Below are 27,644 nucleotides of genomic sequence, written 5' to 3' on the forward strand. Positions count from 1 at the left end.
TGTTTACCAGTTGACTTATCTTACTTGCGGCTTTCCTGAACTGCTAGGAATTGACACCCATACACATTAAAATTTGGCTTTCTTTGCTTGCCACATTCCCACATCTAGGTCTCCCTCCCTTCCTATTCACCTCTCTCTCTCTCTCTCTCTCTCTCTCTCTCTCTCTCTCTCTCTCTCTCTCTCTCTCTCACTCTCTCACTCTGCCCCCTCCAGCAATGGTCTACTCATGTATTCTTATAATGACAAGAAACAAAAATGGTACAAGGACACAGAGAGAGGAGACATACAGGAGAAAGCTGTGGGGCTGATCAAAGAACTTTCAGGAACTTTCTAGATTCTTCCCTGGGCTGTAGTGGAGGAATCAAGGGTACCATTACCCTTAACGGTACCATCTACAAACACGGGCACTTGAAGCGATGGAACTGGATGTATTTTATTGTGACCGTTTGGGGGTCACATCCAACAATTCTCGGGGCTTACCTATGGCTCGATGCTCAGGGTGCCATTCTTGACAGTGCTCAGGGTAGCTGACAGAGTGCTGGGGGCTGAATTTGGGTTTGCATCATGCAAAGCAAGGACCTTACCTACTGTCCTATCTCTCTGGCCATGAATGTAATTTTTTTAAACTTGAACATGGTATTTCTCTTTAAGTGAGAACACTTTGTCATCCAGCCCCTGAGTTATATTAACTGCAGGGCTCTTTTCCAAAATGCTAGCAGGATTAGAATGCATAGGAAATCTTGATAAGTCTTGATGCTTAGGTGTATAAGTAATTAACCGAAAATCCAAAAGCCTTAGAAAAAAAATTTGATCAGAAAGTAAATTCAATTTTTTTGTACAAGAAAAGGAGATTTTCATTTCTAACAACAATAATGTTTTCCGATTGAAAAATAAAACGTGAATATCTGAAGCATAGTATCATTTCTGTTCTGTGTTGTGTTCTTTTGGTCACACCCAGCTTGCTCAGAGATCACTCCTGGTGGTTCTCCAGGGGTTCTGGGTGATGCCTGGGGTCAAACTGGCATCAGCCACTTCTGGGGGTGGGGGGCGCAGGCACAATACCACCTGTGTTACCTTTCTGGCCCAGCACAGAGTCACTGGCCTTTCTTATGACCGAAGAAGATGAATGAGTCCATTGTTGGCTGTTCCATCATTAAATGAAGGGCATGAATAAGAAGGAAAGAAAAGAAGGAAATGTATGGACCACTGGACTAAGATTATTTGGTCCAACGTAATTCCTAACTCTAATGTTTTTAGGTTTGAAGGCAAGAGTGTGACCTCTTAGACTAGTTTCCTTACCTGAAAAACAAAGCAGAACTGTAACAATGTAATAATCCCCGCCCTGCCTGTCACTCATGGGTCTTGTAAATTGTTGTTTTGAAAAAGAGACCTAAGGCGTTGGAAGTTGGAGATGTCACTACAGAGAATGCTAGTTATGACGCCCGAGGTTGTTTGCTGTTCCCTTACAACACTTTGAGGAAGAGAGGGAGAGCGAGAGAGAGACAGAGACAGACACACAGAGAGGAGAGAGAGAGAGAGAGAGAGAGAGAGAGAGAGAGAGAGAGAGAGAGAGAGAGAGAGACAGAGACAGAGACAGAGACAGAGACAGAGACAGAGAGAGACAGAGAGAGACAGGGTGGGGGGGCGAGTCTCAACAGGCTGAGTGCAGGCTTTGCAGAGGGGTGGGAGATTGATCCCTGGTAGCACATGGTCCCTTGAGCACTGCCAGGAGCAATCTCCGAACACAGAGCCAGGATTAGCCCCTGAGCATGGCCAGTCCCCCCAAACCAAAAACATTAAAAAATAAAAAACTAACCTTTGCCCATGTTTCTCAATAGAAGGAAACATTCCTTCTTAGGGTCTACCCAGGTCTCACATTCTCACATCACCTCTCCCTCCCTTCTTCCCATTCACCCCCCCTCTCCCTTCCTCTCTCCCTCTCTCTCCCTCTCTCTATCTCCTCTCTCCCTTCTTTCTCCCTATCTCTCTCCCTCTCTATCTCCTTTCTCCCTTCTCTCTTCCTTCCTCTCCCTCTCTCTATCTCCCTGTCTCTTCTCTCTCCCCCTCTCCTCCCCCCTCTCTCTATCTCCTCTCTCCCTTCTCCCTCCATATCTCCTCTCTCTTTCTCTCTCCCTCCCTTCCTCCCTCCCTCTCTCTCTCTCTCTCTCTCTCTCTCTCTCTCTCTCTCTCTCTCTCTCTCTCTCTCTCACCCAGCAAAAGTTTGCAGAGCCAGAGACACTGCAAAAGGAGCTGGGAGATCAGAACTGGGCAGAGGACTCGGGTCCTGAGACAGCCTGCCTTACCTGCTCTCCCACCTGGCGTGCTAAGGGCACTAAATTATTTTTTAAAAGTTTAGCGCATGGGGCCAGTGATAGTATAGCAGGTAAGGCATTTGCCTTGCATGAGGTCAACCCAGGTTCGATCCCTGGCATCCCATATGGTCCCGCCATGCACTGCCAGGAGTAATTCCCGAGTGCAGAGCCAGGAATAACCCCTGAGCATCACCAGGTGTGGCCCAAAAGCCAAAATAAAATAAAATAAGGTTAGCATGTGTGAACAGGAGCTGCCAAGTGAACACGTACTATTCTTAGCTTTCCTTTGCCCTTTTGAAACTGTATTTTGGATGTAGCATTATGTATCCCCTTACAGATGGTCCAGGGAGGCATCACCACAAATCAGCATCTGTATTGCATATACTGTGTTGCATATACTGTCCTTTTTGCAACTTGTACTTGTACCATGGTGCATGCACTACCGTAAGTTCTCTATTAAAAACGCATGCTCTCAGATGAGAAGGTGCTTATGACAGCTGGAACCTTGGAAGTTCTCTCTTTCCTTGCTTCCAAGGATTCAGGCTCTTTGCATAAGACATCCTTACCGTGGACCGCACAGCCCAGCAACCACTCGCCTGGGCCCTGGGCCACCATGGAGGCGTCTTCCAGTGAGGAAGGGAAGAGGGCGATGGTGTCTTGCCTCTGGTTCTGAGAGATGAGCGTCTGGCCGTGGAAATAGACAGGGTGGGTGTCGGTCACTCCACCCATGCCCACCAGGAACCACCTGACCCTGTCGCCCACACACATGGTGAGATTGGGCAGGTTTCCGTACATGTATCCGTTGATGGCTGAAAACAAAGGTACGAGAATCTGTCAGGCATGGCCGAGCAGGGCCACGGGGAGAGAATTCTGAGCATTTCCGCGTAGCCTAAATCTCATCATCTGCGCACTGCGCTCACGCATGACCCGTGACAAAAGCTGCATTTGCCAAGAAAAAAGGGACATAAGCATTGTATATCCTGAGAAGCTACAGGAGCAAGAGAAGGAAAAGTGAGCTGAAGGCAGGAAGCAATGAAAAGGGACGAGAATAGAAAGAGATGAAGGCTTTGCTCTTCGTAATATTTCTCCCTTTGCAACGGCCTCTCCTACGTTCTTGCCATCTGCTTTTGATCATTATCAGGTTTTGAAAAAAAAATCCATCTACCTCACTCTTTTTGTTTTTCGACTGTTGGTGGGGGTGGGGTGATCAGGGGAGGAGCAAGTAGAATCAAACCTTGTGTGAAAAACTAAAAATTAGGGCTGGGGAGATAGGCCAATTGGCTGGAACCCCTGCCTTGCACGAGATGGCCCTGAGAACAGTCTCCAGCACTGTGTGGTTCCCTGAGCACCAACAGAAGTGGCAGGTGGACACTGAGCACTATTTAGGAGCCCCCCAAATAATAAAATTACGCCCTGAACGTAGTTCACTAGTAGTACTTGCTTCACATGTTGGGAGTACTGGGTCTGAACCCTAACACTGCAAGAAAGAAAGGAAGGGAGTAGAGGGAGGGTGGGAGGGAGGGAGGGAGGGAGGGAAGGAGGGAAGGAGGGAGGAAGGGAGGCAGAAATGGAAGAAGGAAGGGAGTGAGGGAGGGAGGGAGGGAGGAAGAGAGGGAAGGAGGAAGGAAGGAAGGAAGGAAGGAAGGAAGGAAGGAAGGAAGGAAGGAAGGAAGGAAGGAAGGAAGGAAGGAGGGAGGGAGGGAAGGAAGGAAGGAAGGAAGGAAGGAGGGAGGGAAGGAAGGTAAGAAGGAAGGAAGGGAGGAAGGAAGGAAGGAAGGAAGGAAGGAAGGAAGGAAGGAAGGAAGGAAAACCTGAATGAACGGAAACTCCTGGACCGAGTCCCGGAAGTTCTAAGGCCGGTCTAATGAACGAGCAAAGTCCTGCCATCTTACAGGGCATGAGGTTGCTGTCCCGGAAGCCAGGGTCACTCTTGTTAACGCGAGCACTGTCCGTGTAGGCTTTGATATTGTCATCAATATACCAGCTTTCGTTTTCATCAGTTATGGACAGCAGCAGGAAAAAGGACTTATCGATGTCTTTCTCCCTGTCTCCAGTCAGCGTGCCTGAAAGGAAGCAAGGGGCAACAGTTGTTCTTTGCTGTGATTCTTTTATTGCCACACGAAATGGGTGACTCTCCAAGAGTCATTGAAAATATCCAAGTCAGATTTGCACCATCACAGGCAGAGCTTTTTTTTTTTTCCGCTTTTTGGGTCACACCTGGCGATGCACAGGGGTTACTCCTGGCTCTACACTCAGGAATCACCCCTGGCGGTGCTCAGGGGACCCTATGGTATGCTGGGAATCAAACCCGGGTCGGCTGCATGCAAGGCAAACGCCCTCCCCGCTGTGCTATCGCTCCATCCCCCAAGTCACAGGCAGAGCGTTAAAGCAGAAAGCCAGCCAAGGGCCTTCCCAAGGCTGCCTGTGTGTGTGGGAGGAACTGAGCTTCCCCGGGGCTCCACCACCACCTGCCGACCTACCCGAGTCTTTGGACTTGAACCCGCACCCTGGACTCAGCACCGCCACCTAGCGCCCACATGGCATACTCCATCCTCCGCTTAGAGACGGGCAGGTCAGGGCCAGAAAAAGAAAATGTTCTTCCTCTTCTATCAAGCACATTTAAGTTATCAGAAACAGATAAATGACTGGGTGGCCGAACTTGACTAGGGCCGTGAAGGAGAGCCCTGGCTCTGCGGGCACGGGGGGTCGGGGGTCCCAGGCGTTACCTCTTTTACAGATTATTAGCGGGCCGATGAGTCCCGAGGCCATGTCGCTCACGGTCTCCAGGTGGGAGTGGTAAATCCTGGTCACGCAGTTGCTGTCGCTGGGGCCAGGCCCCTGTTTCTCCTCCACAAACCACGAGTAAGTGTACCGTGCCCCGGGGGCCAGCCGGTCGTCCTCCCTCTGCAAGCCCGAGGTGTTGTCGGGGTACAGCGCGCCTGCAAGGGAATTGGCGGGCCCTGAGCAGGCCACCTCCTGCCTCTTCGGCGGTCGGGCCCTGCGTGCAGGTCACTGCTGCGCTTTCCAGAGCAGAGCATTTCCCACCGCTTTCCCCTGCCCCTGCATGCCCGAGAGCCTCTCCCGCCCCGGCTGCCTTAGGGACAGTCTCTGCCCCGGCTGCCTTAGAGACAGTCTCTGCCCCCCCCCCCCCGTCTGCCTTAGAGACAGTCTCTGCACCCCCCCCCCCGTCTGCCTTAGAGACAGTCTCTGCCCCGTCTGCCTTAGAGACAGTCTCTGCCCCCCCCCCGTCTGCCTTAGAGACAGTCTCTGACAGTCTCTGCCCCCACCCCCCCTGTCTGCCTTAGAGACAGTCTCTGCCCCCCCCATCTGCCTTAGAGACAGTCTCTGCACCACCCCCCCCCCCGTCTGCCTTAGAGACAGTCTCTGCCCCCCCGTCTGCCTTAGAGACAGTCTCTGCACCCCCCCCGTCTGCCTTAGAGACAGTCTCTGCCCCCCCGTCTGCCTTAGAGACAGTCTCTGCCCCCCATCTGCCTTAGAGACAGTCTCTGCACCCCGCCCCCCGTCTGCCTTAGAGACAGTCTCTGCCCCCCCGTCTGCCTTAGAGACAGTCTCTGCACCCCGCCCCCCGTCTGCCTTAGAGACAGTCTCTGCCCCCCCGTCTGCCTTAGAGACAGTCTCTGCCCCCCCCCCCGTCTCCCTTAGAGACAGTCTCTGCCCCCCCCGTCTGCCTTAGAGACAGTCTCTGCACCCCCCCCGTCTGCCTTAGAGACAGTCTCTGCCCCCCCCGTCTGCCTTAGAGACAGTCTCTGCACCCCGTCTGCCTTAGAGACAGTCTCTGCACCCCCCCGTCTGCCTTAGAGACAGTCTCTGCCCCCCCGTCTGCCTTAGAGACAGTCTCTGCCCCCCCCGTCTGCCTTAGAGACAGTCTCTGCCCCCCCCCCATCTGCCTTAGAGACAGTCTCTGCCCCCCCCGTCTGCCTTAGAGACAGTCTCTGCCCCCCCCCGTCTGCCTTAGAGACAGTCTCTGCCCCCCCGTCTGCCTTAGAGACAGTGTCTGCCCCCCCCGTCTGCCTTAGAGACAGTCTCTGCCCCCCCGTCTGCCTTAGAGACAGTCTCTGCCCCCCCCGTCTGCCTTAGAGACAGTCTCTGCCCCCCCCGTCTGCCTTAGAGACAGTCTCTGCACCCCGTCTGCCTTAGAGACAGTCTCTGCACCCCCCCCGTCTGCCTTAGAGACAGTCTCTGCACCCCCCCCGTCTGCCTTAGAGACAGTCTCTGCCCCCCCGTCTGCCTTAGAGACAGTCTCTGCCCCCCCCCGTCTGCCTTAGAGACAGTCTCTGCACCCCCCCCGTCTGCCTTAGAGACAGTCTCTGCCCCCCCCGTCTGCCTTAGAGACAGTCTCTGCACCCCGTCTGCCTTAGAGACAGTCTCTGCACCCCCCCCGTCTGCCTTAGAGACAGTCTCTGCCCCCCCGTCTGCCTTAGAGACAGTCTCTGCCCCCCCCCCGTCTGCCTTAGAGACAGTCTCTGCCCCCCCCGTCTGCCTTAGAGACAGTCTCTGCACCACCCCCCCGTCTGCCTTAGAGACAGTTTCTGCCCCCCCCGTCTGCCTTAGAGACAGTCTCTGCACCCCGTCTGCCTTAGAGACAGTCTCTGCCCCCCCCGTCTGCCTTAGAGACAGTCTCTGCCCCCCCCGTCTGCCTTAGAGACAGTCTCTGCCCCCCCCCGTCTGCCTTAGAGACAGTCTCTGCACCCCCCCCGTCTGCCTTAGAGACAGTCTCTGCCCCCCCCGTCTGCCTTAGAGACAGTCTCTGCACCCCCCCGTCTGCCTTAGAGACAGTCTCTGCCCCCCCCGTCTGCCTTAGAGACAGTCTCTGCCCCCCCCGTCTGCCTTAGAGACAGTCTCTGCCCCCCCCCCGTCTGCCTTAGAGACAGTCTCTGCACCCCCCCGTCTGCCTTAGAGACAGTCTCTGCCCCCCCCGTCTGCCTTAGAGACAGTCTCTGCACCCCCCCGTCTGCCTTAGAGACAGTCTCTGCCCCCCCGTCTGCCTTAGAGACAGTCTCTGCCCCCCCCCGTCTGCCTTAGAGACAGTCTCTGCCCCCCGCCCCCGTCTGCCTTAGAGACAGTCTCTGCCCCCTCACCCCATCTGCCTTAGAGAGAGTCTCGCTGCAGTCTTGGGTCTGCCTGTTTCTGGACTGAATCAGAATGGTCATGTGAACTGTGTGTGGAAGTGCGTCTTTCTCATGGATGGGTTCTGCAAATGTTTTCGTGAAAATATGATGATTCTCTCTCAGACACGCAGAGATCTAGGCTCTGGAGCTTGGCTCGCTCTCGAGGCCCGTCCCTCCCTCCCTTCCTCTCGGTTTCTTTGCTTGTGGCTTTTTTCCCACTCCGGGGATGCCCAGGTTCTGTCTTAAACACAGATTTCTTCTCTCTCTCTCTCTCCCCTCCTATCTTTTCTAGGTGAGTTCTGTTCCTTCAAAACTGTCTAGTTTCACCAATTAAAGAAAAGAAAGAAGCTGCTTGATCAAAAAAAGCAAAAAATAAAACTTCCAGGGGTCCTGCCCTGTTTTTGTCACTGCAGGCTTGGCACATGGCACACCCAAAAGCATCTGCCTGGTGACTCGGCCCCCTCAGGGTCCTGTAGGTTGGGTGAGCTCCACTGAGTTCCCCTCCCTGGAGCTCTGAGTCTGCACCTTGCCCTCACTCATGTCTTTGTCTTGTAGAAACGTGCCTCCAACTTCCAGCTTTGAAGACAGGACTACGAAACATTAGACAAAACCCATTCCAAAGGAGACTGTCCCATGGTCAGCTTCTCCTCCTTGACCCTCCTTCCTGTTCCTTGGTGGACACAAAACCTCTCTCGTGGGTTTTCTTTTTCCTTCCTATTTCTAACACCGTCAGGTAACTGGGAATGTCGGCATGTAGGAGATGCTGTTCAGAAACTGGTAATGATTTCTCTGGTTTCTACTGATTTCCAGAAGGAAATGGAATTCAGTGGAAGAATATTTCTGTTAATCAATTATTATTTATTCACTTATTTTTTTAAATGGGTTATTGACTCATACCCAACTGTGCTTAGGGTGGACTCCTGGCTCTGTGCTCAGGGATCACTCCTGATGGTGTTTAGGGGTCATGTGCAGTGCCAGAGATAGAACCCGGGTCTGCCACATGCAAAGCAAGTGTCTTACTGGCTATACTATCACTCAAGCCCACTGATATATTTATTTTTTGTGTGTGAAAAGCTTGTTTCCTTCTCAGGTAGGGCAAAAGGGTGATCACTCATGCAAGATGAGAAATTGTTGGGGCTGGAGCAATAGAGTAGGTACCGTGGGCAGGTGCTCGCCTTACTCACAGTCTACCAGGGTTTGATCCCTGGCATTTCACATAGTCCCCTGAGCCCACCAGGAGTGATTCTGAGTGCAGAGGCAGAAGTAATCCTTGAGCACCACCAGACAAAAAGGAAGGAGGAGGAGGGAGAGGAGGAGGAGGAGGAGGAGGAAAAGGAGGAGCAGGAGGAGCAGGAGGAGGAGGAGGAGGAGAAGAAGAAGAAGAAGAAGAAGAAGAAGAAGAAGAAGAAGAAGAAGAAGAAGAAGAAGAAGAAGAAGAAGAAGAAGAAGAAGAAGAAGAAGAAGAAGAAGAAGAAGAAGAAAAAGAAGAAAAAGAAGAAGAAGAAGAAGAAGAAGAAGAAGAAGAAGAAGAAGAAGGAGGAGGAGGAGGAGGAGGAGGAGGAGGAGAAGGAGAAGAAGAAGAAGAAGAAGAAGAAGAAGAAGAAGAAGAAGAAGAAGAAGAAGAAGAAGAAGAAGAAGAAGAAGAAGAAGAGGAGGAGGAGGAGGAGGAGGAGGAGGAGGAGGAAGAGGAAGAGGAGGAGGAAGAGGAGGAGGAAGTAGAAGAGAAGGAGGTAGAAGAAGAGAAGTTGTTAAAGGACTGTCTCAGAGATAAAATAAAAGATAAGAAAGTGTAAGCCACAAAAATACTGGAACAAAGAGTCTGTTTCCACCCCAGAGACTCCCTGGCTTTTCCTGGAATAGACTCCTGCTTCCACCCATGGGACAGAGAAGTGGCTTACCTTCGTATTCCTTTCTGTAGGTGACTCCGTGTGGATGCACAGTGTAGGCCCTGGACGCATTGTTTTTCACGTGCACGTGAATCATGTCTCCAGTCTCTCCCTGAATAATCGGGCCCAAGTAGCCCAGCCAGGAGGGCTTTTCAATAATGGTTTTAAATGTGTCATCGGTGTACTGAAAATACAGCGCCTTTTTATACACAGACCCTATCCGATCTCGGTCTCGCTGTAGGTAGGTTTTAGATCGAAACTCTCTGTCCAAAAGAAACAAAGACAAAAAAGAAGGAACTGGAACAGGGTTGGACTGGAAGGAGAAAAAGAGCACAATGCTTGCAGAAGCTAAAAGTGAGATGCTTTAAGAGAAAAACTCGAGAAGACAGAATCAAGACACCAGGGACAGTGAGAGGGGAGTAATCAGGAATCCTGCTGTCCAGGAGAATATTGAACTGTTGGATGAAGAGAGCAAATGCAAATAAAACAAAGAGCACGGTGGCATTTTGATTTGAAAGACTTACCAAATTGTACTGACCATTACAATGTCTTGTGGTATTTCTCTTTTTTATTGCTCTTGTTGCTTTCAGTTTTGAGGTCATACCTGGTGATGCTCAGGGCTTGATCCTGGCTCTGGGCTCAGGGAACACACCCTTTAAGGAAGTGTCCATAGTGCCAGGGATGGAACAAGGGCAGAATGCATTCAGGGCAACTGCCCTACCTTCTGTATTTTCTCAGAGAGACACCTTCCAAAAAAGGCCTTGACTCCCACTTTAAGGTTACTCTACATCTCAAATATTACATGAACTTCTCAAAATTAGGATTTCTTACACATGTAAATGGTAGTCAGAGTGTGTTGGCAGAACTGGACTTTTGTTGGGATGCTGGGAACCAATGCCTGGGAACAGCCAGAAACTTATGCCTGGGCACCAATATGTCAGTACAAACTGACCTGTAACTAGGAACAACCGCTTCTTGGGAAAGGTTGCAGAACAATGCCCAGGGAAACTGCCACCAGGGCCCACATCCAGTTTTGTTTAACATTTGCATTCTTTGCTATTCCCCCATTCTGCCCACTTCCTCATATAATCAATTATAAAAGACTAGCTTAAGAGAAATAAAGTTGGAGCTTTCTCCCATTCTTGTGTCTGTCTGTGTCTGTCTCTTTCTCCTTGCATCTGTCTCCTTTTCACTCTCGAACCCTCTCCCGGTTACCCACGTTGAACAAGTCCCACGGGACGGGACATTGGGACAAATCAGAATTCCACCTCTAACCTTTAGTGCCTCCCCTACAGAAAGAGATGAAAAATACATCTGCACTTTTCCGTTCTGCCTTCCCCTCCGATCAGAAGGAAAGGGAGAGTTGAGTGCTTTGAGCCCTATGCCAACAAAACTGACAAGAAGCCTAGAATTCAAAAGAATCCCTGAATTCTTGGTGGTGGAATATGAGCACTGGTGAAGGGATGGGTGTTCGAGCATTGTATAACTGAGATTTAAACCTGAAAACTTTGTAACTTTGTAACTTTCCACAATAAAAAAATTAAAAAAAAAAAAGAATCCCTGAAGCAATGAGTCACTGGAACTCAAAGGGGCCATCATCCCAGGAATGAGACATTTCTTATTTCACATCCATCTTCTGTGTCTTTTTTTTTTTTTTTTTTTTTTGCTTTTTGGGTCACACCTGGCAATGCACAGGGGTTATTGTTGGCTTTGGAATTACTCCTGGCGGTGCTTGGGGGACCATATGGGATGCTGTGAATCGAACCCGGGTGGGCCATGTGTAAGGCAAACCCCCTACCCGCTGTATATCACTCCAGTCCCGATCTTCTGTGTCTTAATAGTACAGAGGAACAAAGGGAGAGATTTCTAGGGCAGAGGCTCAACGGCATTCTCCATCACCATCAATGGGAAACCAACCCCAGGCCTTTCTCGAGTCAGGGGCCACTACAAACATCAAGGGGCGCTCACTCACCCGTCTTCTGCAAAGGGCTTCCCATTGAGCATGTTCTTCCCAGAGGGGGCATAATCCCAGGTGGTTTCCTCGATGGCTATGTAGTAGTGCCTCTCTGTGGCCCAGCTGGGAGCACTCAGAAGCACCAGGAAGTTGAGCAGTAAAAGGACCTCCATGGTCACGCCCTGGGCCTGGAGGGCTGGGGAGGTGTTTCTCCTCTTTTATAGCCAGTTTTCTTCCCCCATGTCCCATCACCGTGTCCCGGTTGCATAAGAGCCGGTCAGGTGCTTCCTCCACATGCACCTCATTTCCCTTCCAAATGTGTTGAGTTTTCACAGGTGAGGCCAAGTGGCAGGTTGGACAAGCCTGGGGGAATCCTGGCTTTGGGTCCAGTGTGCTCTGGCCACAGCACATCCTGGTAGGTGGCCCCTTGCCTGCCTTCCAAGTCCAAACAGGGAAAATCTTTTGCTCTGTTACCGCATTTGTCTTGTTTCCAGCCTCTGTGATCTCCCTGTCCTGGGCCCTCTGCACACCCCTCCCTGGGTCCTTTCCATGCTGCTTCTTATAAGCTGTCCCCCTAGAGGTCCCCAAACTTACTTGGCCTTACCACCCCCTTTGGAAGAAAAAAAACACAACTCAGTACCAGCCTAAAATCCTACCTCCATTCAGTGAATGGAAAGTGCCCCCCCTTGACTGTACTTGAGGTTACTACTGTCCTCCTGAATCTTTCTAGCACCCCCTTTGGGGCAGGTGCAGGGAGCAGTATTAGTCACTTTGGGGAGCATTACCCTAGATGACAAGGTCATCATCATCATCATCATCATCATCATCATCATCATCATTATCGTCATCATCATCATCATCATCATCATCATCATCCTGTTGATTGTAGAATTTCTCGAGTAGTCTCAGTAACGTCTCCATTCATCCTAGCCCTGAGATTTTAGAAGCCTCTCTTTACTTGTCCTTCCCAAAGGACAAGTAAAGCATTGGAGGCTTTTCCAGAATCAGGGGAATGAGACCCGTCATTGTTACTGATTTTGGCATATGAATACACATGGGGAGTTTGCAAGGCTCTCCCATGAGGGCAGGAAACTCTCAGTAGCTTTCCAGGTTCTCCCAGAGGGAGAACTAGGCTATAAGATATAAAACCAAGCTCCCGGGAGTCTCTGGATGTTGGCCGTTGATGGCATTATACGGTGCTGGGGACAGTCCCTGGGTGTGACCACCTTGCTACTGGAAAATGGGGAATCTGGGCGGAAGAGGGCCAGTCCCAATTCGAGCAGGCTTGAAGGTCTCAGCCCCGGGTCCCATACGCCTGGGTTCCTCTGCCGGTTCCTTCATGCATGAGGCTCATCCAAACGTGTGGAGAGGGGCCTTAAGCGTGGCTGTGGCTAGGCTCCGGAGGTCTTTGACTGCAGGAGTTCTGCTCGAGGCAGGGAGGGAAATTGAAGCCCACCCCCTCCAAGGGGCCCCAGGGAAGACAGCCAGGCGTGGGGACAAGAGACTCTCTGTGTCGCTCTCTTCTGGAAGCTTGGTCTTATAGAGGTATTTATACGAGGTATTTATCATATTTAATTAAAAAATGTGTGTGTGTGTGTGCGTGTGTAGTCAGAGGAAATTTGGACCACACCCAGAAGTGTTCCAGGGGCTATTCCTGGTTTGGTGCTCAGGAGTGACCCCTGTGGCACTCACGGTGCCACATGTGGTGTCAGGGATGGGATCCTGTTCGCTGTATGCAAGGCAAGCGTCTTCCTGTTCTACTAGAAGATCGTTTTAATTCCTTATCACTGAAGACCTTTTTCTCCCCTTTTTCAACTGAGTGCCAGGACTGAAGGCAGGGCCTCACATCTCCACTTCTCTGATCAGCTTCCATTATCAATAACCCGGCCCCAGCCTAGCATTGTAGACTTGACTCCACAATTCACATACACGCCGTTTCTCTGAGAAACTGGTTTACTGGTCCCTGACGGGGAGGAGCCTGAGTGCAGGAATCAGACAGTAAGTTAAAAAAAAAAGGGGAGGGGCTGGAGCGATAGCACAGCCGGAAGGGCGTTTGCCTTGCACACGGCCAACCCGGTTCGATTCCCAGCATTCCATATGGTCTCACGAGCACTGCCAGGAGTGATTCCTGAGTGCATGAGCCAGGAGTAATCCCTGTGCATCGCCGGGTGTGACCCCCCCCCAAAAAAAAGAGCAAAAAAAAAAAATCCTCAGTGCCACAGCTCACACGGCCTCACTCTGGCCTGGTCAGCTGGGGGGCCTGGACGTCAGTGGGTGTTGGGGAGCAGCTTCCCCCCACATGCCTGGACATACTGCATACTGGGTCTGGGCAGATGTGGGGTGAAGGATGACGGGCACACACAAAGGAACACCCTCTGGGAGCAGCTGTTCACTTTGTTGCCAGACACACACATATTTCATAGAGGGTCTCGGCCTACAGGAAGGTCCAGTCACAGAAGGTGATTGGCCAATCACGGCTCCTTCTTGGCTCGGCCCGGGTCCAATCCCAGTCAGGGCTAGATGCTACAGTTAGGACAACCTGCTAAGCAGACGTGACAGTTTCTGTGTCTTGGGTGCATGTGACTAGGGTGCATGTGACTAGTGAGGCTCAAGGCTGAACACCCTGTGCTGACACCCTCTTCTTGCCAGCGTTGCCCAAACACTCTCTCTTGAGGCTTCGATTCTGGGCCGCTTTGCAAGACCAGGTCTTATCTGCCCCAGTGTCTGTCACCCTGCTCCACAACTGTGTCTTCATTCAAAAATGTAATAATCTCTGCCTCCCCAGTTAGGAAGTGGTGAGAGTGCAATGCTGTGGGCGGGGGTGGTGGTTTGGGGGTCCCACTGGGAGCCTAGACGGACAAGTCACCACCCAACAAGTGTTGTTCCTCTCCCTTTCTCCTCAGCAAAGTGACTCTTCGTGCTTAGCTGATCACAGGCCCCCGAGACCCCCAGCCTGGGGGTTCCATCTGCCACTTCTCCCTGGCGTAGCTTCTGCCTGGTTTTCCATTGGTCAAGTCTCAGTGCTGTTTCTCCTCCTCAGGAAAGCCTCCCCGACCTTCCAGCCTCCAGACGGCCTCCTCTTTTTGACTCCACCAGGGGCACGGGGTCTGGTGATTAGCTACGCATGGTGTGGCCTTAATGCCTTGTGTGGGACTTTCTTATTTATAATAACAAACAAGATGATTTCGAATCTTTATTTCAAGGGAAAATAAGATTTGAAACTACCTCTATCTCCCAGGGAGGTTGAGAAATAATTGTTAATTTTTATTTGAAGCTGGGGGACCAAATAATGTGGGGGGATGGTGGTTGTCATTTGTAATGGAAGGAGCAATGTTGCGTGAATATTCGTGCAGTTGGAGGCGCTGAGACAAGGAACGCAGAAGAAATGTATGTCATGGAGGGTCCAGGTTCTCTCTGACTCTGTGACAAAGGTAGAGAGCCCTGAAGTCTCCTTTTATTACCACTCTATAATTCATAGGGCTCAATACAGTGGGGTCATCAACAAAGGAGTTACGGGAAGACCATGCAAAGTTCTTCTGCATACGGGAAAATAAACAATGAGGGATCTGCAGACTGACAACAAACAGGCTTACGCAGAACCAGGGATCTGTGAGAAAAGGAAGACTGACAATTTTGTTATAATTTAGGAAATTATTTACTAAGGCAGCCAAAAGAATATGTTCAACCTCATCCAAACCAATGAGCTCATTCTGGTAGCTCAGTCCAGCTCCAACAGAACAGGAAACTTTATTTACCTTTACTTGCCTGTGTGCTGCTGTCTGCTGGGATTACTACTACCGTTACGGGTTGCTCACCCATTTGAAAGTCACGGCAACTTTTAGTAGTCACATGGAGCTCAGATTTAGGTTAAGAGACCCAGGATGAGGGCATGAAAGATAGTATAGGTTTTAAACCTCTTGCCATACATCCTGTCACCCTCAATTTAATTAGTTACTTTGGCTTTTTGGGTCACACCTGGTGATGTTTGGGGGTTGCTCCTGGCTCTGCACTCAGGAATTAGTCCTGGCGGTGCTTGGGGGATCATTTGGAGATGCCGGGGATTGAACCCAGGTCGGCTGCATGCAAGGCAAAATGCCTTACTTGCTGTACTATCACACTGGCCCCAGTTGATCCAAGTTTATACCCCTGGTACCACATATGGTTTCCTGAGCACTGCCACGAGCTCTGGTTTCCTGAACCCAGAGCCAGAATTGGCCTCGAGCACCTCTAGCTGTGACCCAATGACTCCAATGCTATATAGAAACTCAGTTAGGACTACCAGGACAATGCAATCATAAGACCATGTGAACAAATTTTATTTCTCAACAACCTACCTTAGACATCTTTATCACTGCATAGAAATCTATTTCCTTCATTAAAAAAAATGAATGTATATAGCACTGTAGCACTGTCACTGTCATCCTATTGTTCATCGATTTCCAATGGATGTATATTTATTAAAAATTTATCAAATAAAAGTATGTTTCTCCTGAATCACACGGCGCTGGGGGCAGTCCCTGGGTGTGACCACCTAGCTACTGGGAGATGGGAAATCTGGGCAAAGCAGGCCCAGTCCCAATCTGAGCAGCCTTGGAGGTCTCAGCCCCAGAAGAGAGTGACGCAGAGAGTCTCTTGCCCTCGTGCCTGGCTGTCTTCCCCGGAGCCTCCTTGGAGGAGGTGGGCTCCAGCTTCCCTCCCCACCCCGAGCAGAGCTCCCGGCAGCTAAAGACCTCTGGAACCTAGCCACAGCCATGCTAAAGGTCCCTCTCCACACATTTGGACGAGCCTCATGCATGAAGGAACCGGCAGAGGAACCCAGGTATGTGGGACCCAGGGCTGAGACCTCCAAGGCTGCTCAGATCGGGACTGGGCCTCTTCCACCCAGATTTCCCATCTCCCAGTAGCTAGGTGGTCACACCCAGGGATTGCCCCCAGCACCGTGTAATCCTGTCAACGGCCAGCATCCAGAGACTTAAAAGCAAGCTCCTGGAAGTGTGTGGCTGCAAAGCGGCTGCATGATATCTTACAGCCTACTCTTCCCTCTGGGAGAACCTTAGCAAACTACTGGGAGTTTCCTGCCCCCATGGGAGAGCCTCGCAAGGTACCCATGGTGTATTAACAAGCCAAAAACAGTAACAAGCTGGGTCTCATTCCCTTGACCCTGTAAGAGCCTCCAGTATGGCATCATTGGAAGGACGAGTAGAGAGAGGCTTCTAAAATCTCAGGGCTAGGACGAATGGAGACATTACTGAGACTGCTCGAGAAATTCGATGACCAACGGGATGATGATGATGATGATGATGATGATGATTTCTCCTGAATATATATACCATTGTGTACTCATACTTCATTGCAATCAAATTAAGTGTAGCTCTGAGAGGAAGAGAGAAATAATTTCTATATTAAAAACGGTATGTTATCTGGGAATTAAACCCAGCGCCTCACACAAAGGCACATGTTTTCTGTCACTGAGTCACAAACCCAGACCTAACTCCTTTTTAAAATGAGGAAACTCATTTACATATAGTTTTCAGTTTTAAAACGTCAACAAAGTACTTGAATTTGGCAGGGTTGGAGGGGGACTACCGACAGTGCTCAGCGCTTCCTCCTGGCTCTGGGCTCAGGAGTCACTCCTGGCCAGGCTCAGGGATCCATAGGAGATTATGGAGATGGAACCCAGATTGAAGGCAAGGACAAAACCCATGTTCAAGGCAGCACCTAAGCAGCTGTAAATCTCTCTGATCTCATCAGTTGGTTATTTTTCTTGTCTGTGTTAAATAATCATGAGACGATAGATCTTCCCTATAAGCCACAGTCGCCAAATTTGACAGAGATCAAACTACACAGCCGCCATAACGTTTTTCACACATGTGAAACCTTGGGGGAGTCTTAGGAGGAAGTTGGATAACTAGTTGTTTGCGGATGTTGAAACGACTTCAGAGTAGCATGTCCTCCAGGCACTGGGGCTTCTCTGTGGAGAAACTTCTGGCAGGAGAAGGAAGAGCAAAGGCTGGAGAAACACCCGGATCAGATCTGCTGTGTCTTGGGAGAGCGGGTGAGAGCAAAGATGCGCCCCCGGCTCTGTGGGACACAGAACTGTGTCAATCCTTGGAGGCCACCGTCTTGCATATTTAGCTCTCAAGATGGAGGAACTTGGTAGTCTTTATCTACACGGTGGGCTTGCCAGCTTCGGTGACCTCAGTATTCCTCAAATGGGCTTCCAGTCGACTCTCTCCAGATTCTGTGACTTCCTTTCTCATCCTCCCTGAAATTGTTAGGACCCACTTAGCCAGAGAACTGCCATGACAGGCTAAGTGGCCTTCTGAGTGACTAGGCTTCTTCCAGGAACAAGAAAAGCAGAAAAACCAGATGCTTTTGTCAAAGATGACATCCCCGGAATAAGATTGGTCTCTGGAATGTCACTGTCAGGGAGGCGGGCCAAAACAACAACAACAACAAAAATATATGTATACTCTTGTAGGTAGTAGAAAACTGCTGACTAATGCTGACTAATTGCCAAAATGAAAAGTATAAGAACTCGCTGAATTTAGTGCTCGAGATCCTTGTTGCACCCTGCTGCGTCGATCGGATACTTGGACCCTAGCTAGCTGGAGCAATAACCCTTGCTATGCGATTTGCATTATGGGCTCTGATTTCTGTCCTTGAGGGGTGGTCGACTCTGGACTCTAAGAAAACATCATTCCCTCTGGAATGTGACTAATAGAGAACCCACTGGGTTGACCCCGTCCCTCCCCCTTTTTTTCTTTCCAGTATCAATAAGTGCAGTGCAGTCTAATGTCTTCAAATCAAATAGATCCAGCCCCAAGTTCCACTCCCCCATTTCCCAGCTACTCATTAGGAGTCCAGGTACATTTATCTGTAACATGGGAGTCACAGGGCTTCAAGACCAGGAGAACCTTGAGGGCACAGACCTTCCCCATGATGCAGGCAGCAGGTAGATAGGGAAGACCCCTCCCAAGACAATGGCAATGAATCTGTTCATTGAAATAATAAATAATAATTAATAACAACCATCAATAAATTGATAGTTACTTATCAATACTTTATCAATCATTAAAATGGAAATGAAAATCAATAAAAATTTTAATTATTAACCATTATTAATGATTAATAATAAACATACATTTCTTCATTAAAATAATAATATCAATAGCCCTGAAAGTTGCAAAAAGCCAACTTTGCAGAAATCAGGAACTGAGGTCTGATAGGACTCTCCCCTGGCACCTGCAGCTGACCTAAGGAAGGCTGGCTCCCCCTCCCATAGATACTCCAGCAGGAACAAAAGGCCAGGAAAGGAATTTCAAAGACCATCAAAGACTCCAACTCTACCCACTTAGGCGACCTCCCTAGCAATGAACTTTTACCTAGGGAGAATCCCTATATGGGGGCAAGTTGGAAAAACCCTATAAAAGCCACCTTGAACAAATGAAGGGCGCACATATGCTACCCGAGCCCATGTGCTGTTTGTGCCCATGTGGTGCCCAAGCACACAGGTCGCCCGCATCCCCTCTTGAGATGTGTGCTTTCATGCTTCCATCTCTAATGCTGGGGTATGTGTAAGGGTTTCTCCTCCTTTGGACAAGCCCGCGCTCTCTTTCTTGTGCCCGTCACTCTCCAGGCTCTCCCTCTTCCTCTTCCTCCTCCCCTCCTAAAACTTCCAAATAAAATCTGTTTTTACTCCACTGCTTGTCTACTCCTGAAATTCTTTTCTGCAAGGTGAGATAAGAACCCAGTAATCCTGGGTCCCGGGTGGCAGAGGTGGTTTGGGAGAAACTGACCGTCTCTCTCCTGCCTGCCTCACATAAGGCATTCGTGGGGTCCACTGGCATCACCCAGAGAAGGAAAATGATGTTGGTGACACTTTTTGTTTTCAACAAATGACTAAGAAATATGGACTTTCTTTTGGAGAGCAGGGGTGGAAGATGCCCCGTTTCCTGGAAATTATCTTCTCAGTGCTGCCATCTGTCCCTGTGGAGCCCAGCAGACTAGTTTTAAGCTCAGAAGTATTTGAAATTGCTCATCTTTGTTTGACTGTGTTCTTGGTCAACTCAAAACATAAACAAACTTATGTAGGAAAGATCTATTGAATTTGGCCTACAGGGATGAGCTCAAATAACTTGGAGGAGATTTTAGATCACTTCCTGCTTTTTTTCATTAATATACAGAACTCACAAAAATCAGCATAATGGCCTCATAATAATAGCTCCATATGTTTGTCAAAACATAAAGAATCCCTGAAGAAAGGTATTTGGAGGAGGGGAGAGGTCTGAGAGTAGCACAGAAGGGAACTGGCTTGTTTTGCATGTACTTAATCCTACCTACATTACCCATCTCTCTGCTTACTTTACTCAGATCTGTTCTTGCATATCGCCCCACAGTAAAAATTGGTTTTAGTTTTCTCATCTATGAAAAGAGCTTCATTAGCTTTCTTTTTCATTTGCTAACACCCGCAGGACTAATGCTTAGAGGGTGATTAAGGAGGGCCTGACCTTCAACACATAGTAATGAAGTGCAGAAGAAATAGAAGGGAAAAATGGAATGCGCAAGTGGCTGACATCTTTCCTGCTGCCTTCGGAATCTCCATTTTGTCTCCACTTTGCCTATGTTCTATAGATCTGCTTTATTGGTTGGGAAATGCGATTAGGAATCAGGTATTCTCAAAATGGCAATGCCGCCCAAAGCATTATGCAGGTTCAATGCGGTCCCTATAAGGATACCCATGACATTTTTCAAAGGAATAGGTCAAGTACTCCTGAAATTCATATGGAATAATAAAACCCCAGGAACCATTAAAGCCATCCTTGGGAAAAAGAAGATGGGAGGCATCAATATCCCCAAATTCAAACTGTACTACAAAGCGAAAGTAATTCAAACAACATGGTATTAGAATAAAGACAGACCCACAGATCAATGGAATAGAGTTGAATATCCTGACACTGACTCTCAAATATATGATCACTTAATCTTTAATAAAAAAGCAAGACATATGAAATGGGGCAAGGAAATCTTCAACAAGTGATGCTGGGAAAACTAGATAACTACATGCAAAAAAAGTAAACGCCAATCTCTTTCTAATGCCATGATAAAGTCAAGTACAAATGGATTAAATCCATGTCAGAATATGCATCCATAAGGTGCAGCGAGGAAAACATAGGCAGAACCATCTGTAACACTGAAGCCAAAGGCATCTTCAAAGATGAAACACCAGCAGAATGTCCTGACCCTGCGCCAGGCTGTCTTCACTGGGACACCTTGGAGGGGGGTGGGTGGGTTGAGTATCCCTCCCACCCCAGCAGAATCCTGGCAGCCGAAAACCTCCAGAACCCAACCACCGCCATGCTCAAAGCCACTCTCCACACGCTTGGATGAGCCTCACCCAGACAGGACAAGCCTCACCCAAGAGGGGATGAACCTCACTGAAGAGCAGACCAGCAGAAAAACCCAGGTATGCGGGAACCCGTGACTGAGATCTCCAAGCCCACTCGTATTGGGACTGGGCCTCCTCCCCCTAGCTTCCCAGTTTTCGAGTAGCTTGGCAGTCACACCCACAAACTGCCCCCGTGCCATATAATCTCATCAATGACCAAGACCCAGAGACTATAAACTAAAACTCCCAGAAGAGAGTGCTGCAGAGTTTCCTGGAGCATGACCTCTTATACTTTAACCCACTTACTTTAACCCACTTACTTACCAAGAGTATCACACATTTGTTTGGTTTTAACATACTTGTGTATTCTCTTATATTCGGGCTTACATGGCTCCAGAGTGAAATACAACAACCTTCACACATTTCCCTCTTATTGTGTTGGGAAGGTGCTTGGTGGTGGGATTGGTGTTTGAATATTATCTGTAATGAAATACTGTGAACTACCTTTATGAAAATAAAATTTATAAGTAAAAAAAAAGATGAAACACCACTGACCAAGCAATTGGAAGCAGAGATAAACAAATGGGACTACATTAAACTAAGAAGCTTCTGCACCTCAAAATAAACAGTGACCAAGACACAAAAGCAGCCCATGCAATGAGAAAAAGTATTTACTCAATACCCATCTGACAAGGGGTTAATATCAAAGGTATATAAGGCACTGGTAGAACTTTACAAAAAAAATAATAAACACCAAATCCCTCAACAAACAAGGAGAAGAAATGAACAAAAACTTCCTCAAGGAAGAAATACAAATGGCCAAAAGGCACATGAAAAAATGCTCTGCATCACTAATCCTCAGGGAGATTTAAATCAAAATAGCAAGAAGTATCTTCTCACATCACAGAGACACATCAAAAAGAACAAGAACAACTGGTGCTGGTGTAGATGAAGGGAGAGAGGAACTGTGGTTCATTGTTAGTGGGCATGCTGATAGGACCAGCCCCTCTGGAAAACAGTATGGAACTCCTCAAAAAAACTAGAAATCGCGCTTCTATACAACACAAAAATACCACTTCTGGGAATATACCCCAGGGGCCCAAAAACACACTGCAAAAAAGTCATCTGCACTTCTATGTTCATTACAGCAATATTCACAATAACCATAATCTGGAAACCACCCGAGTGCCCAAGAACACATGATTGGATAAAGAAACTTTGGTAGGGCTGGAGCAATAGTACAGCCTGAGCGTCGCTGGGTATGACCCCCCAAAACAAACAAAAACCAACAACAACAACAACAAAAAACCACAAAAACTTTGGTAGATCTACACAATGGAATACTATGCAGCTGTTTGGATGGACATGTAGAATGAAATGAGTCAGAGGGAGAGGAATAGGCAGAGAATGATTGCACTCACTTGTGGAATATTTAAAAAAAGACATAGCATGAGACTCTTACCCAAAGACAGTTGAAACAAGGGCCAGGAGGACTGGTCCACAGCCAGAAGCTTGCTACAAAAGGTGGACAGGGGTGGTCAGATAGGACAGAGAAGTCCACTATGGCAGTGATAGCTGGAAATGATCTCTCTGGACCTTGAGTGTTGAAAGTAGGTAAAGGGGAAAACATGATATAACCTTTCAGTATTTGTACTGCAAACCATAATGCCCAAAGAGAAAGAGAGAGCAAGAGAAAGAAGAAAACAGTGCCTGCCCCAGAGGTGAGGAGGGGGGAGAATCTGTGGTGGGAGGGAAACTGAGGATGGTTGGTGGTGGGAAATGTACACTGATGGAAGGACGGGTGCTGATTGTGTAACTGAAACCCAATCATGAATGGCTTTGTAGCTGTGTATCTCACAGAGATTCAGCAAAAATAAAAATAATTAAAAGATGGGTCTTATTTTAAAAAAAGAATTAGACATTCTGAGGAAAGTGTATCAGTTATTGATAATACTGATGAATACTCAAACAACTAAAGGGGCTCAGTGAGGAAACCTGCAAGAACAGGTGCCAGTAATGTAAGCAGAGAAAGAAACATTCTAAGACAAAATCAGAAGTGAAACTAAAAACATCAGCAGAAATGAAGAATGCTTTTGGTGTTCCGCTGAACTGGACCCAGAGCCAGAGAGAGAAAGATCAGTGATCTTGAAGAGAGGGGGGCAGGGGAAGAAAACAAAATAAAACACCCAAGTCTATGGAATAATGTGAAAACATTTGCAAAATTAGAACGCTAGACAAAGAAAGAAATGCAACGAATGCTAAATACATTGCTAAATGAATACAAAAGGGTCATTTCTCCTGGATGAAATAACGCAATAGAGAAAACGAATGTCTTTGTATTAGGTTGACTGAACAACTTAAATAAAAGCAACAGGTTCTGGGACTGCCACTTGGTGTTAAGGTACCAAAGTAGCTACTTTGTAGGTGTGAGTCTCCACAATCTCACACTGTCCTGGCACCCCTATAGTGGTGAGCCCTGGGAGGCACCCCGGTTGTCTGGGTATACCACCCCATCCCTGCATCATTGCAACAGCTGGGGGGAACTTACCCCAAAAATCAAATGAAAGAGACATTGACTTTCAAACCATAATGCCCAAAAGTAGAGAGAGAGAGTATGGGGGAAATTGTCTGCCATGGAGGCGGGGGGGGGGGGTAAGAAAGAGTGGGGGGGGGGATACTGGGGACATGGGTGGTGGAGAGTGTGCACTGCTGGAGGGATGGGTGTTTGATCATTGATGATGGAAACTCAAACATGAAAGCTTGTAACTGTTTCTCATGGTGATTCAATTATTAAAAAGGAAAAGAAAAGAAAGAAAAAGCACTAGTGACATAATGCACATCTGCACATCTATTTAACATGATTGTATCGTACATTTGAAAATGGTTAAGAATGAAAAAAAAAGAGACATTGATAAACAGACTGGAGTAGCAAGGAGAATTGAAACCTAGCAGTTCCCAAGAGCCAGGCCCCCCGATGTAACAGGTAGCTCAGAAAATCTGCCTCTGAGCAATCTAAATGCAGAGTGGAAATAAGCCCATCTCAGGCACTTCGTTCTTTGTGCCCATGGAGCTGCCCAACGTTCTTTGGATTTGGGCAGCTGTCCCCTGCGCTCTGCCCAAAGAGGTTCATGTTGCAAGGGCTGTTCTGGACTCTAAACAGGAAATATTGGTCCACTGGGGCCCCCACCTGCTTCCAGTATTTTTTTTGTTTGTTGTTACCTCTTGCTTTTGCAATAAGTTGAATTTTATGCTTCTACTATTGCAGGGCGGGCCTTCCCCTTTGAAGCAGGTTGCAATGATACGCCATGAGCTCCATAAGAGAACCCTCTCCAGCCAAGGGGAATTCAGCCCTTTGGAAACGTGGACCAAAGATCAATATTAGACAAGGGCAACAGTCCGGCTTGCCCCAAAGCCTAGCTCGAAGGGTGGCTCATCCTGTTTGGCCCTCCCCACAGAGCCTAACCCCGACTTTGGTAAGATTTGTGGACAAGATAAGTGTGTTTTGGAGGAGTGGGGGGTGAGAAGAGGGTGAATGAGTTTGTGAAGGAAGGGTTTGTGGGGGGGTTAGGGCCCTGGCAAAGAAGAGCAAGTGGCCTTTACTACACAGTTGCAGTGGAGAGTCCGTGTGCTCTGTGTAGGTTTTTCTATCCTTGAATATGAGCCACCATCTTGGGGAGACAGTTGGGGTGCATTAGGCTCCAGGCCTGGGAATTTCCCTGCTTTTCACTGAGAAGTATTTTGCTCTAAGTATTTTGCTTAGAGTTTCTCTTCCTTTTTTTTCTTTTTGGGTCACACCTGGCAATGTTCAGGAGTTACTCCTGGCTCTGCACTCAGGAATCACTCCTGGCGGTACTTGGGGGACCATATGAGATGTCGGGGATTGAACTCAGGTCAGTCGCGTGCAAAGCAAGTGCCCTCCCTGCTATACTATGGCTCAGGCCCTAGAGTTGTATTTTCAACTGCAAAGCATTTTGAGCCTAGAAATATTTTGTTCAAAGTATTTTTGCTTAGAGTTGCTCTGAATTAGCATCCAGGCCCTGTCTCACAGGAACAGAAACAGTGAGAGACCCCAGAGGGACCAGCCCAGGGCTGGTGTCTGTACTGTGGGGGCCCGAGAGATTTGTGGCTGCGTTTCCCAGTGTGCCCACACTGACATCCTGCATTGTGTTGGGAACAGGGGGCGTACCTGCCAGTGCCATTGTATTTTGTAATTTATGACTGGAGCGATAGCACAGTGGGTAGGGTGTTTGCCTTGCACACAAGCGACCCGGGTTCGATTCCTCTGTCCCGCTCAGAGAGCCCGGCAAGCTACCGAGAATATCCTGCCCACATGGCAGAGCCTGGCAAGCTCCCCGGGGCGTATTCGATATGCCAAAAAACAGTAACAACAAGTCTCACAATGGAGACATAACTGGTGCCTGCTTGAGCAAATCAATGTACAACAGGATGACAGTGCTACAGTGCTACATGGTTTGGGGCTACACCCAGCGGTGCTCCCAGCTCTGTGCTCCAGGGTTGCTCCTGTACCTCTGCAGTGCTCCAGGGACCATGTGCTGATGGAGATCAGCCCAGCCGACTGCATGCAAAGCGAGGGCTCAGCCTGTGGCGCTGTCTCTGCAGCCTTATAAAACACAGTGGTGTTTGAGAACTGTGTCGCCCTCTTCATTTCAAATGTAGTTTTTCTCTGAACCAGCCCACACGAGGGTTTTTGTTGTGTGTTATGGCCCCCATTGGTCTGTAGCCCACCCTTCTGTCCTATCCCTCCCCCCAGGACACCCCTTCTTGAGACTGTGCACACAGAATTGTTCCTTTGAGGACATGAGTACACCATCTTCCGACGGGCTGGCTCCCTGTCCTTGGAGCTCCTCTTGACCTGTCCCCATGTCTCTTGATTAATGACAAGGTGAGTAGAAGCGGGTCTCTGTGATCACATGTCCTTCCCGCTCCGCAGGCATCTTCCCTTTCTTGACAAGAGCACACAATGGAAAGCGTGAAGTCCTTCTCTGCCCAAGCAATTGTTCTCTTTCATCCTTTTTTCCACTGTACTGATGGTTTGCCGGCGAAGTTTCTAGAGTGAAGCAGGAGCAAGTGACTCTGTGGACATCACAAAACTAATGTTGCTGCCTCCAATTTTCTTCTGTAAATATGGCTTTTGGGGGGAGGGAGAGTACATGGAATTAGGCCCAGGGGCTATTCTGGGCTCTGTGCCTAGGACTGACCCCCTGGCGGTGCTCAGAGGACCGTGTGCTCTGTGGGGATTGAACCGAGGTTGGCAGGATGCAGGGAGCATGCCTTGTCCCTTGTTCTAGCACGCCAGCCCCTCAGATGTAAATATGATACAATGAGGGCTGAGAAACAAATACTGCCTGATGAGCTTCATCCTACGGATCCTGTTTCCCTAGTGCCTTTAAAGATGAGCACAGGGGCTGGAGCAATAGCACAGCAGGTAGGGCGTTTGCCTTGCACGCAGCTGACCTGGGTTCGATTCCCAACATCCCATATAGTCCCCTGAGCACTGCCAGGAGTAACTCCTGAGTGCAGAGCCAGGAGTAACCCCTGTGCATTGCCAGGTGTGACCCAAAAAGAAAAAAAAAAGACGAACACATGCACAAAAGGAAAAGGAGAGAGAGTAAGAAGGAAAGTGTCTCCCATAGAGGAGGGCTGGGGGTGGGGGGTTGGAGGATGGTGGGAGGGACAAAAGGGACATTGGTGGTGGGAAATGTACACTGGTGGAGGGGTGGGTGCTGGATCCTTGTATGACTGACACCCAATTATGAACAAATTTGTAATTGTCTGTTTAACGGATATGCAATTAAAAATTTTTTTTAAAGTAATGCAGAGTTCATGCCCAATTCAATCAGCTTAATCAATGGCTGAGCAAATAGCAGTGCTCCTACACTAAAAAATAAATAAATAAATAAGTACAAATGAAGATGAGCACATATGGATTGTGTGAATCAGTATTTGTTAAAGAAAACAGCAGTTTAAGCTACCGCGTGAACAGCTGAGGTCCCCCTCATCACTCCCAGATGGGGATCCTGTGACTACGAGAGCAAGTTACGACTGAACAACGCTGAAATTGAGTGCGCACGTGCTTGCAGAATAAGACACTCATCCAACAGAGCACCATCTTTAAAAGCATTTATTCATAGCAAAAGGGAAAAGATACACATCTAATTTTATGAGTTGACATTACATCTATTTTTTCAATGCGAAGAGCCGGAGGCAGGTGAGTGCACACAGTGTGTGCCCTTTAGTATCGAGCCCTGTCTCCAGCCTGAAATTATGCCTCTTCGAAACAGACACCTGGCAGAGCCTCTGAGCCAGCTCACAGTGCCGGGGCCTGGGCTCTCAGCACACAGCGCTTACTCCACATACGTGGGGCCTGGGCTCCATCCTGTTGTCCTCTCTCTCTCTCTCTCTCTCTCTCTCTCACACACACACACACACACACACACACACACACACACTCACACACACACACCCATGCACATACACACGCACACACGCACATGCACACAGATGCATACATGCACGTACACACACACGCACACACATGCACACACACATCAGACCACCTCCAGACTGTCGCAGGCTGTGTTCCAGGCTTCCCGCTCTAATAGGCAGATTTTGTGCTGAAAACAACGCGGGCTCAGGAGAAACCCTTGCACCTCCCTTACTCCTTTGCTCCTCTCCAGAGGGAACGAGTGAAGGGAATGACCCAGAAGACATGGTGTGTGTGTGTGTGTGTGTGTGTGTGTGTGTGTGTGTGTGTGTTTAAGCTGATCGGTGAAATATCCTCTCTATTTGAGAAAGTCTTTCCCATTCTCTGTCTCTATCTGTCTGTCTGTCTGTCTGTCTGTCTCCCTCTCCTTTATTATTATTGAGTCACCGCGAATGACGAATGTCAATGCTCATCAGGATTGAGTTTCAGGCATCTGGAGTTCCAACACGAGTCCCTTCACCAGTGTCCAC

General features: G+C 48.7%; 1 protein-coding gene across 1 annotated transcript in view; it reads right to left on the reverse strand.

Moving 5' to 3' along the window:
* The window catches only part of LOC101544398 (ceruloplasmin-like), a 38,534-nt gene extending 27,080 nt beyond the window's left edge, over positions 1 to 11,454 (reverse strand). Inside the window, exons 1-5 of the mRNA XM_055128132.1 lie at positions 11,333 to 11,454; positions 9,340 to 9,611; positions 5,039 to 5,251; positions 4,205 to 4,375; positions 2,871 to 3,121 (exon numbers count right to left, since the gene is read on the reverse strand). Of these exons, the coding sequence (XP_054984107.1) occupies positions 2,871 to 3,121; positions 4,205 to 4,375; positions 5,039 to 5,251; positions 9,340 to 9,611; positions 11,333 to 11,454 (1,029 nt within the window). The remainder of the gene's footprint in view (positions 1 to 2,870; positions 3,122 to 4,204; positions 4,376 to 5,038; positions 5,252 to 9,339; positions 9,612 to 11,332) is intronic.
* Positions 11,455 to 27,644: the final 16,190 nt, after the last annotated feature.

This window comes from Sorex araneus, chromosome 2 (assembly GCF_027595985.1).
Source record: "Sorex araneus isolate mSorAra2 chromosome 2, mSorAra2.pri, whole genome shotgun sequence".
NCBI classification, from domain to species: Eukaryota; Metazoa; Chordata; class Mammalia; order Eulipotyphla; family Soricidae; genus Sorex; species Sorex araneus.